Consider the following 20,597-nt stretch of genomic DNA (forward strand, 5'->3'; position numbering starts at 1 on the left):
ATACTCTAGGTGGGGAATGATACTTGCATTTGTAGCTACTCAGTGTATCTGAAAGGCAGCCAATACATTTTAGTACACAATGGCTATAAAAGTACTGCTTGGCATGCATTATTTTCAACCACTTAGTTTAGCAATCTTTGCTAATTTATTTAAAAGTTCTCACAGTGAGTATTGAGAACCAAAGATTTCAGGCATCACTCTACCTCTACTGTACAGTTACAGCAGAGGTTGTAAGTACGTACATGCAGTGACAAAAACAGTGGCTTCTTGAAGTATGCAGGTTAACTGATAGTATACATGCCATTCTGGGGTATAAGAGTATGGTGATTTTAGCCAGCTTTGGATTCTGTGTGTTGATGTAAATAATAAGTGCTATTAATAATTAATTAATAATGTGTTTTGCACATATTTTGATGATGCATTATTTATCATTAAAATTTTGTACATATTTTAATTTTCTAGAAGCACAACAGTTGTGCTACACACTTTTAATAAAACATTCCATGTTAATACTTTCAATAAACAGCCAGTCGATCGTAAAATTCTAGAGAAGTACACAAATCTATTCATAGCCCTCCAATGTCATGACAGAAACTAATGTCATCTATAGCCCATTACATAACAATTCGATATGAAACTGTTTCAAGCATTCTGACATGGTACAAAGATGTCGGAGCAAAATTTGTATGTGCACTTAATGCATTACCAATGGCGGATCCAGGATGGGACATTTGAAGTTAATGCCTACCCCCTTCCACGGCTCTTTGGAGGAGCCATACTTCTTTTTGATTGAAATAATAAACCTTGTCAGGCCATAATCAATTATACAACTTATAAAAATATGCATATAATACTCTCATACTCACCTAAAACAAAAGTCAAAGCAGCTGTCAACCCACCACATTCATACGTACTAAGCGCCTCTAAAATAATTATCATGTTGCTGGTACTAAGACATTCTAGACGTTAATACAGCTTTTAAGACTAAAATAAGCAGTGAGACAGTACTAAGAGGTGATCACTAACCAAGTCATGACCTCAGCATTCAGTGTACTTGAATTATACATGTGTATACATAATATTCATCCAGTTTCCTGAAGGATCTGTTTCACCATTATTGAATATTCGCATGCATGATAACAGTGCAACAAAAGACTATGTGAATTAAAGTTAGTGATTTGTACCTTCCTCAGTGTTACAAACAGATGCCTTTGATATGCACATGCACACATTATCACACAAAAATTTGACTTCTAATTTTTAATCCCATTAAGTGTTCGAATCAAAAAGTAGATATATTCGTAATGCTACAAAAGTGTTGGTGTTCGTACAAACCGTATACTATGTAATATCAAAGTAACGACGTACCAATGATTTTCGAAACTGCTTTGGAAACATGATAACCAAGGGCTATAGGCCCTAGTCACTACAGGATATACTAGAGTCCCATCCGTTTTCTTTATTCATCCATGCATTACATCATAATATTATTAGTTGCTATCAGAACCCATGCAATAAAGTTGACAGCAGGCACAACAGTACAGAGGAATGCAGCTAATAACCATGCAATTTTACTTATTAGACTAGTACACCAAACCACAGTTATCATTACTTCATAGAACTGATGAAAAGCTTTGCTCCATCTATAATTATATGTTACAAACAGGGAATCTATGGCAATGTACAGTAATTTAATGCACACACTGATTATGTATACCGGTACACATGTAATAGTTGGTCTAGCTGAGTTGGTAAACAGTCACCTGACCTATTTAATTCGATATTTAGAGCCCAGCATGGGTGAACTCACAACTTCGTTCCACCGTGAATTTGAAGATAATTTCCTGACGAGTATGATGTGAAAAGAGGAGCTTCAAGGTTCAATCATCTTATATCCCAATGGCGGATCCAGGATGGGGCATTTGGGACTGCTCCCCCCCCCCCCCCCCCCCACTTGTAGAGGAGCCATGCAGCCATACACTTCTAATTAAATTACTAAACTTTGCCAGGCCAAGATCAGTTTATAAATCTCATGAAAATATGCATTTTAGTACAAATTCTCCTCAAACTGAAGTCAAACAAGCTGTGAAATCGATACCCAGCACCTTCGTGCGTAATAAGCGCATCTAAAAATAATTATCGTGTTGCTGTTGTTTAAGACATTCAGAGCCTTTTAAACAGTTACAACCATCTGCAAAGGCCAAAATGACAAAATCACAGTGAGACACTACTAAGAGGTGATTATTTGCTGCTTCAAAAATGCAGCAGTGACAAGAGAATCTGGCTCTCCCCAACCACCTACAACTTAGCCTGTTTGTGCCCCTCCCCTTGCCAGCTCTTGGATCTGCCCCTATATCCTGCATAAAATTCAAAATGCATGTAGATGTGATTATTACATAGCAGGCCTGCATATATATGTAGCAGGCTAGATTTGTTAATTTTTATGCTGTTTGCTTTGCTGTTCAGTTTTGGCCAATTTAGTAAGTACTGGTTCAATTCCATTACTTAATTGCACTGACTTGGTTTAGTGTTTACTGCTTAATGTGTGATACTTATAATGACCAGCTGATCTGAGCAAAATCCAAAATAGTTTCTTTTTTAAAACTTTCTTGTTGCTTAGGAGAAAAACCAGTGGGCTATTAAAGTTTCAACCTTACCTGTTGAAACACTTGGAGTAGAGAACAGGAACAGGAAAACTGTAGTGACTATACCAAGTACATACAGTACTTAACCAAGTATAACATTCATGAGTGCAACAGTATAGTTGTGACTTGACTTAATATGTTCACCATGAACTGACAAATCCATCAAGGTACTGTATGGTTTTTACCCTACAACAAACAGGGAAAGTTTCACATTTTGTGGCTTCAAAGCAAACTGTCCACTAAATTGCTATGTATTGTTTACAATTTTAAGCTTCATTGTTAAAATTTTACCGTGAATACACAAAATTGTTTCACTCCACAAAACTTCCCCGTTTTCAACCATGCTTACAAGCAAAAAGGCTGTTCGATAGCACAACGTTAACACAAGATTATTTTGGTAGCATGCATTGTACCCAAAGTATTGATTGTAAAAACAGAAATACTGCTGTTGTGTTAACTGCATGGTCAGCAGACGTGCGGCCAAGTAAATATAAAAGTACTTAAGTAAAGTACAAGTACTCCAAATGAAATCACGAGAGTACTTAAGTAAAGTACAAGTACATACTGGAAGTATTTAAGTAAAGTACAGGTACAGTACACTTTCCTATAGCAAAATTTATGCATATGCAGCATGCATAATAACTTAGGCTTGAGGTACAAACATGCAAGGTACAGTTTTTATATTCACAGAACCATTACACGACACAGATAATCATTTACTTTTAAATTAATGTAAGTCTATTATGCTCAGGTTTAAATTCTTTTCCTGCAATGCTAAATAACTGCTTAATTGGGTTACGTAAATGATACAGGTACTAAAAGAGCATCTTTTGCCACAATGGAAAGGTAAGGATATGCTTTGGATTATCTTTCCAAAAAGTTTACAGGGTTGCTATTTTTCGGTACACATGGGGTTTCCAAGTAGTCATCAAGTTCAGCATGTATAGTAATTAAACTAACTTCGATTGGTTACCATAGTTGAGTTGTCTTCTTTACAAGGAGTGGTATCTGACGTAGAAGGATGCATGCCCTATAAATGATATTTTCTTATCACCAATTCAACAAAACCCTCATTACAGTAGTTGCATTAACCTTACAGTCTCAGGATTGCAAAATATTTTAGGGCAACAGGTACAACTACTTTCAGATTTATGTCAACCATCATGTCAACCATCATGTCAACCATCATGTCAACCATTCTCTTCAATTCTCAATTTAAACAACAGCATTGTTTTTTTTATTATACCAGAATTCCTACCAGAATAATAGCTGCTTGTGGCTACATGATACATAGTAAGGTTGTAACAAGTACTAAAGAATTTGAAAACTACAACTTCATCAAATTTATTTTCATTGACACTCACTGTGTACTAACTACAGTACTTAAAGGTACTTTAAGTACTCAGGTACATACAAGTACTTGGCAAAATACTTGAGTATAAGTACAAGTACCAGGGGCGTACGCAGAAATTTTGAAAAGGAGTTTCCACTACAGCTAAGTGACTGTTATATTAGAGTAGTTATATTACCTGACTGCTCTATTAGAATATCTCGATCTTTTCACCGAAATCATAATTCAGAACAATGTTATAGGTGTTGCTATCATGTGAGAAACTATTATATAACCAAGATAATAGTTTAAAATGTGTCCTGTTCCATAACAGATTCCATATTCTGGAAACCTGAAGTTTCAATTTCTTAATGCTTCAAGTACTGTATAAAATCCAAAGGGGTTTCCTGAAACCCCTGGAAACCCTCCTCTGTACGCCCCTGAGTACATTGTGGTAAATATGAAAGTATTTAAGTAAAGTACAGGTACTTTCAAATTTGTACTTAAGGTTACGGGTTAGGCGCTTAATAATAGGTTATTATTTTTCGATGCGCGATAATGGTTGGTGCAATATTCGCACGAAACTCGAGCAGGTGTTAGTGAGAAGGTTGTTAACTTTAAAGCATTGTATAGCCACGTGATAATAGCGGGGGAATCATACAAAGTGAGTGTTAATAATTTACTGCGGAAGGTAGTCAAGCGTAAAATTAAGTCCCCGCAATATGGTTGAACCAGCGTTTAGCGCTACTGCTTAATGTGGTTATTATTCATCAAAAATAGCAGCTGTCAGCTAATTAGTACTAATTTGTTATGGCAATATCAATGGGTGGTTATATTATCTAGGTCCTGTCGTGGAGACTTTGTGGGAAAACTGACTAGAGGCTGGTTAATTATCGTATCTTTCAAGGATAATGGCGATTAGTTCTGCTACGGAAATACCGCGAGTGCACTACAGTGCTGTTACAATCAGATAACAACTCAATTCGTTCGTGACGACCTAGAAATCACTAAGTAATAGCTTATTAATGCTAAATATCATGGTGTGGCTTCCCATGAAACCTGGTTTTTGATGAATAGCAACTCAACAGTTTCGCTGTTTAGTGCCTGCATTTCTGTACAAGCGCATCTCTTGTTGAGTGTATCGCCGCTTTTGGTGTTTCTTGTACGTTGACATGCCATGTTATTTTAGTGTGTTCTTCCGTGCAAAACGGTTAAAACAGAACTATAAACAAAGCGCCTACAAAATTATTTACTGGGTAACCCGTAACCTTAGTGTACTTAAGTATAAGTACTCATGTACTTGGCCCCATGTCTACTGGTCAGGTCAATAAAACATTCCAGGTAGTGGACCTGGTAATGGTCCCAAAGTATTCCTTAGTACATAAACTGACCTGGTAAATCAGGACACCTTGATGAGACACTTTTGGTCAGTCCCAAGGTGTCCTTATAAATACACAGGTTTCACTCTACATGTCTCGATACACTTACATTTTGTTGTGCTAGTTGGGTGGCTCTTGAACAACTGTCTTCCATGAGCACAAGCTATAAAAATGAGTATTTTGGTTGTTCTTTAGCCTTTTCCACAAACCCCTTGGTGTTGTCTACTTAGCAAAAAGTCCTGCAGTCTCTCATGTAGCTATACACCACACTTTCTGCAAAACTTTACTGATCAGTGGCCAGCCTCAGGCTTCTTGACTAGCCGTGAAGTCCCAACTTTCATACTAGTTGCCAACTTTGTAATTCGTTACCATCCGTGGTTCCACCATTCTTCAACATAAAATTGTAGACGGATTTCCTGAAGAGTACTACTGCACGGGTCGGGGTGGAGTAACCTCACAAGTCATGTATCCCACAATTACATCCACGGAGCTATATAGTACGTGGCTCACGTGATTATTAAAGTAGACTAGATTCATGTAATTGACCATTCTAATGTTTAATTTGTTGTTTGGAATTAGTTGGCCCTTCTCGTAGCCCATTAATCTTCAACCTGAATTATTTTTCCACCTGAATTTGTCAAGTGCCACAAGGGGACATGACTTCAAACTTTTTAAACCTCATGCCCAAAAGAATGTTCGTAGTGAATTCTTTTCAGTAAGAACCATCAATTCATGGAATAATTTACCCAATTATGTAGTGTCGTCTAATTCTACTGACAATTTTAAAATTTTGATTGATAACTTTTATTCTTAATGTAATTGTTTATTGTAATGAGCAAGACTCACAGGCATTATGCCTTTTTCTCTGTATTTAATAATAATAATAAAAGTCCATTTCGTAAGTGTCACGTGACTGTCGGTTCAATAGCCTGGCGTTATTGTACCGACTTTCGATTCAGTAACCACTGCCTAGAAATAATTACCATGCCCTCAAGCGCTATAGTGCTGGCAACAACCCGATTATAACGCAAAATATATAATTCGCAAAGAAATAGTCCACAAAATAAACACACTAAAATCATTGAATATACCAAATGATTTATTGAATGTGATTGCGGGCAAGCGACTCTCCCCAGGCAACAATCCCACCTTCTCTTCTTATTACTCCATACCGCCCTGATATTGTGATTCACAATCAGAGAAGTAATTCAGTGGCCTTACTAGAGCTTACCTGTCCTTTGGACTCTGTCCATCATCTCGAATCTGCAAGAGACTGTAAGCTTGGGAAGGAAGATTATCAGCTACTCTTGGCTGAATTAGATCGACTTGGGATTGCTAGCTATTACGATACAATTGAGATGAGTGTACTAGGCCACTATCTACCAATTTCATTGTCATCTTTTACAAACTGTGTGAATTTTATTCAAAGTGAGTTTACGATGACTAAATCTAGAAGTAAAAGGGTCTTTAGAGAAAAACCATCAGTTTTATTGATGAAAACACAGTAGCAGTATAATTACATCCTCAGACACATGCTACCACAAATAGGGCAATATAAGCCCCACAAGTGGGCATGGCAAGGGTAACAAAAAAACAAAAACAACATTACATATACACTCAATTAAAAAGACAAATTAATTATATTATACAAATACAACCCACACACCATTCCTGACAGTCCTTCACCACAAATATCCTCGTAGAGGAAGAGATTGATATCGCTGCCACTGAGTCTACCAAATAATTCATTGCGCATACCAAATAATTCATCAAATAATTATTGCACATAATAATTCATTGAACATACCAAATAATTCATTGCACATACCAAATAATCATTTTGAAACAAATGGCCTACCATAGCGGCGCATGACCCTTACTGAAATGAAACCTTACTAAAATCGAAAATAGTTGAGGAAATAACTAGCTACCTACCATAGCTACCGGAATGAGGTGAAGATTTACGTGTAAACTTCGATGTAAACTCAGATCTCTCTTCGTGACTCTGTTCGAGGATTCGTTGCGCACTCAGGCTACAACGGTTGAGATCTGGTGATCATCACAACAAAAGCATATCGACTAGTAAGTGGCATTGAAGTGTAGCAGTTGATGATTTTATTGGTTTACAGATGTAGGGTCCGTCTTCCACATTGATAATTAGTCGGAACTATAGACACCCAGCGAAACGTTCAGCATGGGCCAGAGTAATCAAAAGGGGCTAGAGCAATTCGGAGCAGAGGAATATGGTACGTGTGGTAAACACTTCACTCAGTGTCATGTGCGCAGCTATGCGGATTTTTACTCAGTGACTATTTGGTACCATGTTTTTCAGGTTTCTTGCGAAAGTACAAATTGGAAAAAGACCAAGTGCATGCATTCACGTGCAATTATTTGAATTTTGCCGGAATGGTTAGCTACCGTGTTTTTCAGATTCAGGACTAACACCTAGCAGTATAAGTTCATACTCTTTCTTTAGCATTTTATCCACATTTATAAAGCTACAACGTCTGGTCCGGAATTATTCCTTCCTCAATGAAAAAACCAACACTCTACATCATTTCCAACAATAAAGATTGATATGAATGCTCTATTAGAGAATACTTGACTGCTCTATTGCAGTATAGCTCACTGCCCTATTAGAATTTAAGGACTCTGTAGATCTTTCCCTGAGAGATAAAGACACACAGTAGTGTGTTGTGTAGCTAAGAAAGCCAGCACACCACACCATGTGTATATTGACAAGAAGAATAAAACACTATTATATTGAGCTGAATTTTCTGTTAACTGACTTATGATATCTTCAGCCAAGCATCAATATCACTTCAGCCTAAGACTACAGTGCATGCATCATGGACTTACCTTGTCCTCGTTGTGCCCCATTTTTTTCTCTATACTACCCCGTAGGTGTTGATTCACAGTACTGAATGTTTTGTGACAGCCCAGTGGTGATTGGGGGGCACTTGACCCCACAGCATCTGAAGGTCAAGTGCTTCCTTCACATTAGCTATTTTTATCCAGCACTTTACCATCTAGAGCTGGGGATGCTGGTCACTCCAGGGGAAAAATCATGGTAACACTTGATGCTAACTTGCTGTCACAAAACTCATCCTTAATTTTCACAGTGACTGGATTGATTTTAGAGGTGTTTCTTGTACTGTTTTTCATTGTTTGTAAATCACAGGTAGAACACAACTACCTGAAAACGAAGCAGAATGGCCATTTCGTTTCTCATAGTCAGGTGGTGTTTAGTTGCAATTTCAGTAGTGGCTGGATTGATTGCAGAGATGATTCTCATATTGCTCTTCACTTGCAATGCGTTTAGTGGGTGGAACAAAGCTGAAAATGAAGTGGGATAGCCACAATGCTTTTCTTACATATAGTTACAGTTGGGGTGCATATTAACTCACTTAACAAACCCACATTTTTAAATCATGACCTGGTACCATAGTCTCGCCCCATGATCTTTTATTTTGTTCTAGTCTTGCCAGACCCTGTGTAAGACTAAACTGATGCCCGCTTAATTAATTTTTGTAATACGTCTGGCTGGTGCCATTCTTTCCTTTGACGTGGTAGCTATACTATTTATTAATTAAGTGAAGTGTAAGGAAAAAATAGAAATTTATAACTGAGCAAGGATCATAGAAATAAAATGCCCACTAGTATAGCTGCAGGTGTAAATGACCTCCTTCTGTTTTATTGCTTTTTATTTCTATGATCCTAACTCGGATATAAAATTAATAATTTTCCTTACACTTGTAAAGATGGATTCAGGTACTATGTTTGTCATGGTGATATGAATGTTTAATTGTGATCACATGAAATAAGATAGAACTTTTGCCATGGCTACAGGGTAAACCATGCTCTTATGGGAATAACTTGAAATTCGGCGTGTACATAGGCTAGCCATTGTAGCAGTGCATTTTGATGGTTTGAAAAACAACAGAGTACCAGCTACAGAGTTACAAAGTAAAAATCAAACAGCAGGTCAAGATACAGCCACTAAAGAATGTAAAAGGTATTTTAAAAATGCCAAAAAAACACATACCAGAGTTCAAACCAGGGAGGCAGGGACCTCCATACTGAAAACCCAAATCCTTAACCACTGAGCCACTGCTATCACAGTTGTTCACTTCACTTTTATAAATGGAAATTTCTAGCTTAAACATCTACCAATGAACATTCTATATGCGTTCTATTAGAGGTCCTCAAAAAAAACATGTGTGCTCTATTAGAGCTTTGCAGCAAATGACCAAATAAATCATGCAATACAATGTTATGGTCATCATCATGTCTGTATTGTACTGAAAAAAACCCAAAGTCTATTGGGGTCACATAAAATGCAAAAAGAAATAAAATACATACAAAAACAACAAAGCTTGAAGGAAAATGGTGTAGCCTTCAAAACCCTGGGTGACAAAAGAAAGGTGGCAGCCAACAAATGGCTGGAGAGATGATAATAAAAATATTGGCTATCATCAAGAGTCCTCTTATTATGGACTCTTGCTATCATACAGTACGGTAGTACTGTATTGTAGAGTACTACCATACTGTATATTAGTGCTTTGAGTTTTCTTTGACTTTTATTACCCAAAAAACAGCCTCAGTTCTCCTTCATAACAGCTTGTCAGTATTGGTTAAGCATAATCAAGCCCAAAAATGCCTTCAGAATGACCCCAAACCTTTCCAACAAGTTTCTGCAGAATTTTAAAAGTTTCCTATGTAACTAAATTTCCTACTAACTGACTAACTAACTACCTAACTAACTAACTAACTAACTAACTAACTAACTAACTAACTAACTAACTAACTAACTAACTAACTAACTAACTAACTAACTAACTAACTAACTAACTAACTGATTCCTTCAGACAAGCACATAGCTAACTTGACTTGATTTTTGGCTTTTTTCACTGTTCGACATCGCTTCATCCCAAGATGTGCCTTTTCGCCAATCACAGTACATACAATCAGCGGTGGAGCAAGTAGTTGATATGAGGGGGGGCTGGGCTGACCCAGACTTATTTCTATAGTTTGGTAAGGTGAGACCAAAAAAAAAAAAGGTCACAACCAACTGACAAGAGCTTTCCACCTCACCAGCTACAATTTCTAGCTGATAAACTACATAAAAATCCTTACATAGCTCGCTACACACTGACTACTTTATTAGAGTGACTGCTCTATTAGAGTATCTCGATCTTTATCACGGTTTTCAGCCCCACTCCAAGAAAGATAATTTCGGTGTGATATCATTTCCGCCGCCTATGCATACAATACACACATCATGAGGTTACCTTTGTCCTCCTTTGTGTCCCAGTTCTTTTCGCTGACAACGCAAGGTGTCGATTCATGGTAGCATTATATGGCTTCCCTGTGGCTGTGGTGGTAGCTATTATACTTACCGCCCGAATTTTCTGTGGACACTTCTAGTACCGTTCTTCATTTGTATCACTGTGTAACAGGCAGAACATAGTTGAAGATGAAGTGCAATGGCCATTGCACTTTTCTCTGGCACTTTTCAGTAATTGATTGTTTGGGCATGTGTCCAGACGTAAAATTAATTTTATGGCATGCCTGGTACCATTCTTTCTTATGATGCAGCATGTGTCATTAGTCATAACTATGCTATTTAAAAAGTAAACTAACAATTAGAAGGAAAAAATTAGAAATTTAAATTGGATTAGAGATCAAACAAAAAAAGTAGTGCAACAAGGGCAGAATTAGGGATTAAATGTCCACTAGTATATCAGCAGGTAGTTATAGGCAACCTCTCTTGTTTCACTACTGTTTTGATATTCCCTTGTTTCACTACATATTTGTTCTTTGATCTCTATAATCCAACTGGCTTAAAATTTCTACTTTTTGCAGCCATTTCTTGCCATGACCTTTTTTTACCAAAGGCTGCACCCTTTAGAGCTTTTTGGCTGTTAAATGTGACCAGTCTATAAATTGTTATCCAGCTTCCAGCACAGGTGCTTATAATCTTTAATCAATAAGCGCCCTGCATGTTGGAGGGCCAGACTGATAAGTTGTCACGGTTGTGTTGCCATACTCTACTTACTCATTTTTGTGCTATTAAACTTTGGTTCCTGCTGAACCTTTTACAAGTCTAAATTTCAGAGGGTGGTCTCCCCATGCCCCTCTAAATGCACATCATGGTATTGCCCATCTCCCTACAGACTTTTATGCTTCAGTTTGAACACTTGCTTATTGAGTGAACCACATGACACGTACGTTACCGCAATACGCAAGTGTTCAAATGGAAGCAAAAAAGTCTGTATTGTAGTTTTCAGGTTGCTTGCAAAACATAAAATAAAAACAGAATCACATGCACAATTCCTGTGAGGATTTAAAAATGAATTTCTGATGAAAATTTGTGTGTTTTACTTATCATATAAAGATTATCTTACAGTGCATCGGGTTTTGCTGGCAAACTATTATCTACAATCCTTGGTAGCTCAAGATATTCGTTCTATGGGTCACGTGTTTGATCACGTTTCTGTTCTACATTTTCGCAAGGAACCTAAAAAATATGGCACCATGTTTTTCAAGTTTCTTGCAAAAATCAAAACGTAAATGTGATCCCCAGTGTGCAAACACATGAATAATTGCACGCTAGAGAAGGCAGAGCACGTCTTATTATTATAAAAGTCTATTCCTGGTGGAGAAGTTATTGAGAAGTATGCGATCATTTAGTCATGGGAATAGGTAGACCTCCTGTACTTATATCAGGCCATCAAAATATTTAAGATCTCTCAGCAGCTGGGATCTGTGCCTCCAGACACTCGCAACTTAGTGCTGCTGTTTCATAAACAGCGGAAGAGGGGGTGCTCCAGCACCCCCAACTCAACAGTCATCACGTGAACTTCCAGAAACTTGTCAATCACGATCGAAATACTCTAATAGAGCAGTCACCCCAATAGAGCAGTCACCCTAATACAACAGTCAAGCATGTATTAAAATAAAAGTAATAGTACTAGTATTTGATTAACAGCTAAAACCACCAAAATGCCTCCAGATTCAATCTCCTGACACCTAATTTTCCTGGAGGGGCCCAGACCCCCTAGAATTAGCATGCTTTGCATACTCAGTGTGCTTTGTACACCTACTACTGCCACCATAAATTTTGGGCACCCCCAACTTTAGCATCCTTCCGCCTCCTATGTTTGAAATTCCATCATATTACAAGTACAAAAAAATTGGAATTTTCAACTAGAGTAGGGACCATAGGTCCATAGCACATTGATAACAAGTACTGAAACAAGCTGGAGTAGTACGTCCCCATCACAAATAACACTTCTTATTGTTTTACTGTGATTTAATATTGTGCACTACTCCAGCTTGTTTCAGTAATTTTTATCGATGTGCTATGTCCCTTCTCTAGTTGAAAATTCCAAAATTTTGTGTACTTGTTTGTTAATTTTTTGCAAAATAAAATGATTATGACTGGTGAGCCCACACATACTGCATCAAAAGAAATAAATTGCACCATGCGCCCAGCTATCAATCATCATCTGAAAAGTGAAGTATGCATGATGCTTTGTTGTCAGCTATGTTCAACCTGTTACACAGCATTATGATTCAAGCACATCTGCAATCAAAGTATGTAGCCACTATGAAAAATATGGATGATTTTCATTACGAAGGAAAGCCACCATGTGCTACTGCCAAAACAACACCTTTAACTGTCAGAAAAGATGAATTGGAGGGCACTGGTAAGTCCATGAAGAATGCATTGTATGTACTGTGGTATGCCAAAAGGCACGTGTCCGGCTGAAGCAACATCAAACAGTGAAAAAATCAAGCCTATAGCTTTTAGTTAGCTATTATCGAGTTATGCTTGTCTGAAGGCATCAGTCAGTCAGTCAGTCAGTCAGTCACTAGAAAATTCTGTTTAATAATTTTTTAGAAAATCATAGCAACTTGTTGAAAGCATTTTGAGTCGATCTGAAGGCGTTTGGGCTTAGTTTTACCTAACCAATACTGTCATCAGAGAAAATTGAGCCTAGTTTTGGTGATGTTTTTTCATGGGCCATGCCCTAACTTTTGTGATCCCTACTATACAGCGCTATTGTACTGTATGATTAGAACTCTCAGTGGTTACTACTCTCTAATCCGACACTTCTGTAATCCAGAATACCTCTATAATCTGACATTAATTGTTCTTTGTACCAAAAAGGACTTTTCTACCTCAAAAATCTGACATTCTTGCTGTTCTGACACATATTTTTTGTCCCAGATTGTAGAGGTTTTACTGTATCATTTTTCAGCTGCCAGCCATTGGAAACAAGATTTTGCTATATGTATGGTCTTGCTCTTTCTGCTGAGCTTGACTGTTTAGGCTAGCAAAAATAGCATAAAATATGCTATCTACCAACAAGATGTATCATCAACTTTATAACAAGTGGCCAATGTTGCAATCTTCTGTTCAATACAGGATTTTTATTGCTAGATCTTCAACATCATAGGATATTGTCAAACTGTTGGACTGATCTTTGTATTGTGTTGTGTCTTTCTATTGCTGGTATTTTAATGTAAACTTGTTTATCAATATCAAAAGAGTGGATACTGATTTTAGTCAAGGTAGATTTTACGATGTGCTAGGGTGAAAAGACTGGGCAAGGGGAAGGGACAATCTCTTCTAAGAATCAATAAGAAGTAGTCAAAAGTATAATCTTAGGACTGAAGTTTAGATTGAAGCTACTAAAAGTCAAAATACTTTAATATATCATCCAATATGATTTCATTAAAACTCTAAACTATTTTTTTGATGCAATGGTGAGTTAGCAATACACCAGTCAAGGAGAAGAGGTTCAGTTTAAGGCTCATGCACACACTCGTTTTTTTTCTTTATACGTATATGGTAACTTTCGCTTAGTGCTGAAATGTAATACCTTTTTATGTTCTGAATTACAATTTTTTTGTCAATAATTTTTTTTTTAGTCAGTTTTTTAAAAATTTAAGTTTCAACTGATTAATTCTATGCATAATCCTTTAGTACAACAAAATGTGATCACTATTTCACTTTTATTATAGCTACTTGTATAATTGTTGTATTTGAGAGTGCATATAGGTGTATAGCCGGGCGCAGTTCTAATAAGGGGTTTCCAAAAACCAGTCAGTATTTTTGAATCAAAAAATAATTAAAACAGTAAGCGAAATTTAGGTCTAAAATGAGGTGTATTGCTAAAAGAAAGTAACTTCTAGTTATCAAACTATACATAAACTGCTTTTCTCTAGCACAAAACAGCCTTAAACATGCCTTAAATGTGTTAAGCACCTCTAAAATAATTATCAATTAAGCTTCTGCAACCATAGATATTCCACGCTATGCTGCAGCTCTTCAATATTGTATAAATTCTTTCTTTGAATGGTAAGATTTAACTGTGAAATGATTTATTAGGGTGATTTAATTCATATTTAGCTAAAATAGCTCTAATTAAAATGTCTCAGAATGGATCCCACCCTGTCCCCTGATGGGCTTTTCTAGCTTTGAGTTGGAAACCAGTCAGCAAACTTTCTAGAACTGCCTCTGTGTATGGCTATAGAGTTCTTTATTAACATAAAAAAACAACTAAAATACATGCACATGCATTATCCCTTTTGAAGGGATGGTCTAACAGCATTACAAATTAAGTTAGGCTTAAAAATTCCTGGCTCTGAAGAGAGTTCTGATGAAAAGAAAGTTTAAAAGATATTTACAACAAATATTGCTGGCCATCAATTCATTTTAGTGTTTTTATCATCAAAAATTATAAACATCTTTTATAGTTTCTGGAGACTGCATCCCTTGAAATTTAACCGTTTTAATGTTATACCATCTTGCAGTATTTTATGCTGTGCTCACTGTATGACAACTAGTATTGCCCTGTTAGAAGTTGATCACTTTCTGTAGCTTACAATGCATATATGTAATATTATCATTACCAAATTCAGTCTCAGAAACTTATTTTTTTTGACATTTTCTTGTATGTGTGTGGGGGGGGGGGGGGGGGGGAGGGGGATGCTTCCAGACCTCCCCATATCCACATGCTGAGCAGGGCCGCCCACGGAGGGGGGGGGCAACTGGGGCATTTTGCCCTGGGCCCAAGCCTGAAAGGGGCCCCAGGAGGCCCCACAAAGGGCCCCTTGAATACCTGTTTAAAAGATCGATATACTCTAATAGAGCAGCATAGGCGGCGGAAGAGAGGTGCTGGGGGTGCTCCAGCACCCCTAACTATTTTACTGGGGGTGCTGAGCACTCCCAACTTAAAGCTGTATTGTGCAATAGTCATCATGTGAACTCCTGCAAGGTTCCAGAAACTGGTCAATCACGATTGTGATACTCTAATAGAGCAGTTACCCCAATAGAACAGTCACCCTAATACAACAGTCAAGCATGTATTAAAATAAATAGCATTTTATTGACAGCTAAATCCACCAAAAAAATCCCCCAAATTCAATTTCCTGATACCTAATTTTCAAAATTTTCCTGGGGGGGCATGCTCCAAACCCCCTAGAATTAGCATGCTGAGTGTGTGTGCCTCACACACTTACTACAGATTTTGGGCACCCCCAACTCTAGCACCCTTCCACCTCCTATGAGCAGTCAGAGTATTGTTCAGAGGAGCAGTGTAGCAAGCTTATAAATAAGAAGATATGGTTGGTGAGGGCTAGCTATTGTCATTGTCAGCATGTAATGACCTTTTTTTTTTGGTCTTCAACTTACATCTTGGGTGAAGTTGTGATTCAGAATGGGAAACCTCCTTGCTCCTGGGGCCCCACTTTAACTCTTTGCCCTGGGCCCCTTAATTTCTCTGGGCGGCCCTGATGCTGAGTGTGCTTCACATACTGTAGTGGCTAGTATCAAGTGGTTACAACTGTTTTTAGCCCCCACTATAAATGTCCTATTAGCACCAGATATGCCCTTGCACTTAGACTGTAGCTACATGAAAGATAATTGCTTAGTATCATGAACATTATGATCAAATTTTGTTGTTAGATACATGCGCAGTAGCAAAGGAAGTAGTTGATATGGGGGGGGGGGGGGCTGACCGAAATATAGAGTCTCAATGTCTAGAAGTTCACCAAAATCAATTTTAGGTACAATTTAAAGCATTTTAAAAAAAACACCAACTTTTAGTCAAAACTATTTAAAACAGGCTATTTGCCAGTTAAAAAATTTTTTTTGGCAAAGCCCTGTAGCTGTTGACTACAGGGTTAATGAACATATAGCATTTAAAAGCAGTACAAAACAGCCTATAGCCACCTGGAAACACAAGACACCAACTCTTAAAGTAAGAGGTACCTGGTTCGATTCCCACTGTAAACAAGTTTTTTTTTTAAAGCTACTTTTAGAAACATGTTTTTATGAAGGCCTTGACATAAAAAGGCCTTGAAGGCCTATTAGGGTATTTGAGCATTCTATTAGAGTATATCAATCTTTATCACAGTTTTCAGCCCCACTCCAAGAAGGATAATTTTGGCGTGATATCATTCTGAGGGGAGCCCCCCTATGGTTAGATGGCACTTATGCTTGATTAAAGCACTCTTTGTATTTCCAGCAAGAAAAAATTGTTTTGTTAATTTGTACACCAGGATACTGTATTTCAACAACTCTGACCACAATTCCATCATATCAGTACTTTCAAGTATACTGAATATCATAAAACAAAAACTGTAGTATCACCCATCCCTAGTAGCTGGTTGTTTTTTCATGATAAAATTATTAGTAACTATTCTCTACAGTAAACAAAACTCCACTTCTAAAGGACCTTCAAAACCACATCACTCTACACTATGCTGCTCGTTGGAGAGTAATAGGAACACAACTGGGTCTACCCAAAGGCAGACTTGACATTATAGAACATGACAACTATCACAAAGCTGAGCCCTGCTGTGATTCCATGTTAGAGGAGTGGCTTGAAGTGGACACCTCTGCTAGTTGGAGTAAGCTACTAAGTGTCATCCAGTCACCTGCTGTGTCCAGTGATAAAACTCCTGAGAAAGGTGATCAACTAAACTAGTGTAGTAGCAACAATCTAGCTAGTGTACTGTGGTTTTAACAGCTGCAAGTGGTGAAGGTACAGCTATCATCAAGTTGCAGTTGTTTCATCATGACATGGACCAGTTAGCTATCATTGACAAAGGTACAGTGTGTACTGTATTCCATGGTGTATACCTTGCTGTTGGTCCTGTAGAAATTGTAGGAACTGAGGCAGTTTCCATGTTATCCAAAAGGGTGGCCATGTTTAATGCACAAGCACGGTTCATGGTTGACGATGATACATGGCCACCAGACCAGCCACACAATTTTACTCCACTCCTATTGGTCCATCATAAGGGACAACAGAGGATGGACCAAGCTGTTGAAATTGCTAAGATGGTCTACAAAAGTGATGTCACTTCACTAGCTACTAAACAGTTAGTCCACACTAAGCTAGATGACCATGCTCCACTTGTTAGCAAAGTGACCAAAGAAGTGGCAGAAATTTTATCTCCACTAGAGAAAAGTGAAGAACCTCAATTTGTTATGATCGAGGGTGCACCCGGCATTGGCAAGTCTGTTTTGTTACATGAAATAGCTTACAGATGGGGGAAGCAACAGTTGTTGCAAACATTTAGACTGCTACTATTAGTTTGTCTACGTGACCCCATTGTTCAACAAGCTACATCAATCAGTGACCTCCTTTTGTCATTCTGCAAGGGAGACAGGAGAGCTAAAGAAATAGCAGCCGCATGTAGTGATTACCTTTTTGAGAATGGTGGAAAATGTTTACTTTTTCTTTTTGACGGCTTTGATGAATTTCCAGACCATTTACGAAAACACAGTTTAATTGGTGAAATTATAACTCGTAACGTTCTACCTCTCTGTGGATTAGTAGTGTCATCTCGTCCACATGCCTCGGTAGCCCTCCGACAAAAAGCAACCATCAAAGTTGATATATTGGGTTTTACTGAGGAGGAACGACATCATTACATTGAACAGTCCTTACAGGAACAACCCCAAAGTATTGAAAAGCTTACCCACTACTTGCAAGATCATCTCACCATCAACAACCTCTGTTTAGTACCCTTTAATATGGTAATCTTGTTGTTCCTGTATAAAATGGGTATTCCCCTTCCCAGTGATCCTAGCAAGTTATACTATCACTTTATATGTCTCACCATATGTCGACATCTTGCCAAATCTGGTCATCCACTTAAAACTAACATCAAGCAGCTAGCTGACCTGCCAGAGCCGTACAGTAAAATAGTTAAACAACTTTCCAAGTTAGCATTACAAGCACTCAATAACAACCAACTAGTTTTTACCTATGACGAGATCAAGGCTGCATGTCCAGATGTTGTAGCTACCCCTGAGGCTATTAATGGGTTTGGTTTGTTGCAAGCTGTACAACATTTTGGCCTAACAGGGAAAACGATGACATTTAACTTCCTCCATCTAACTATACAAGAATACCTAGCAGCTCACTATATTATAACTGACCTTCAGCCAGATGAAGAGTTTTGTCTCCTTAGAGAGCAATTCTGGAGTGATCTTCACACAAACATGTTCACCATTTACATCATGCTTACTAAGGGACAGCAACTTTCTTTTAAGAAATTCTTGTCTGGTGGAGATGATAATATTGCCATTTCAAATGAATTCCTTCGTGACCAGTTGAAAAGTATCCGCCTCTTTTTCTACTTCCAAGAGGCACGGGACAACCAAATTTGCCAATCCATTGAAGAGGCTGCAATCTTTAATAAAAAAGAAATAAATTTTGCTGGCATTATATTATCAGCTGTTGATCTTGTGTGTGTGTCACTCTTCCTCACCTCCTCTTCCCACAAGCATTGGGCAGAGCTCAACTTGCACAGCTGCTATATCCATGATCGTGGCCTCCATATAATTCACAAATATCTTAACCATAGTGATGTCACCATTACCAAATTGTGGTTGAATAACAATTGCCTCACCAGTTCATCCTCCTCCTTCATTAGTGATATCATCCTCAACTGCAAAGTAGAAGAGTTGTGGATTAGTGGTAATAGTGCAATTGGGGAGAGTGGAGAGCTTTACGCCATGTTGACTCATCGCTCCTCTATGCTAAAAACACTGTACATGACCCATACCCCATTATCCTCCATTGAAGTACAAACACTATTCACTGCAGTGAAAGATGCTAACAAGTTGAAAATGCTCTATATTAACCACAATCACATTACTGATGATGTGGCTGATGACATCACTGAAGCTCTAACTATCAACAAGTCACTTGTGAGGCTGGAGATGTGGGGCAACCCCATTAGTGGGAAAACCATAATAACCTTACTACAAGCCTTGATGGATAATAACACACTACAAGAGCTAAACATTCCTGGTTACCCTCCACCAATTGAATTCATGATTGACTCAATAGAACAAGAAATCAACACAAAGCGAAGAAGTAGAGGAATACAAGACAAACTAACAGTTCGTTGTGGATTGCAAACCTATGGTACTTCAGTTTAATGTATTTTTGTACAACTATATAGTTATTCTTGTAAAATCATTGATAGCTATAATGTTTCTTTACAACTGCTCATGTAGAGCAGTTTATAATGGTTCTCACACACACACACACACACACACACACACACACACACACACACACACACACACACACACACACACACACACACACACACACACACACACACACACACACACACACACACACACACACACACACACACACACACACACACACACACACACACACACACACACACACACACACACACACACACACACACACACACACACACACACACACACACACACACACACACACACACACACACACACACACACACACACACACACACACACACACACACACACACACACACACACACACACACACACACACACACACACACACACACACACACACACACACACACACACACACACACACACACACACACACACCTGTTCCTGTTGGACACTCCCCAAGTGGGTCAAAGGGAAGCAAAAACATCTATGCAAATAGATTACACGATCTTTTGTCGACTGCAAGGCCCCCAGCACTGTCAAACCAATGTTAACACTATTCACATTGGACTGCACATGCCCCATACTGTTGATGCACAGGTTTTTCCCTTTTTTAAAGACACTTGTGTCTTTTAAGGTCTCCTGGCCATGGTCCCCTCTGACAGATGGTACAAGTCACTTATGATGGAGCTGCTGGTTCTCTCTCTAAACTATGGTCTGCATCCGCCCCCCTCTGCTTCTAAACC

The 20,597-nt window shown here is 38.1% G+C and overlaps 1 protein-coding gene across 1 annotated transcript; it reads left to right on the forward strand.

Annotated features, from left to right (window-relative positions):
* Nucleotides 1-12,975: 12,975 nt before the first annotated feature.
* LOC136267622 (protein NLRC5-like) lies at nucleotides 12,976-19,892 on the forward strand. The gene is made up of 4 exons (XM_066062781.1): nucleotides 12,976-13,066; nucleotides 17,079-17,339; nucleotides 17,399-17,479; nucleotides 17,531-19,892. The coding sequence occupies exons 1-4, from the start codon at nucleotides 12,976-12,978 to the stop codon at nucleotides 19,825-19,827; spliced, it is 2,730 nt and encodes a 909-aa protein (XP_065918853.1). The 3' UTR covers nucleotides 19,828-19,892.
* Nucleotides 19,893-20,597: the final 705 nt, after the last annotated feature.

The sequence above is a fragment of the Dysidea avara genome, chromosome 9 (genome assembly GCF_963678975.1).
Source record: "Dysidea avara chromosome 9, odDysAvar1.4, whole genome shotgun sequence".
Lineage (NCBI taxonomy): Eukaryota > Metazoa > Porifera > Demospongiae > Dictyoceratida > Dysideidae > Dysidea > Dysidea avara.

Bases quoted from the DNA above. Each gene is read 5' to 3' on its own strand.
- LOC136267622 (XM_066062781.1), top strand. From the start codon at position 12,976: ATGGATGATTTTCATTACGAAGGAAAGCCACCATGTGCTACTGCCAAA. The intron at 13,067-17,078 runs GTAAGTCCATGA...TATTCTCTACAG, and splicing joins AGATGAATTGGAGGGCACTG to TAAACAAAACTCCACTTCTA. The intron at 17,340-17,398 runs GTGATCAACTAA...TGGTTTTAACAG, and splicing joins TGATAAAACTCCTGAGAAAG to CTGCAAGTGGTGAAGGTACA.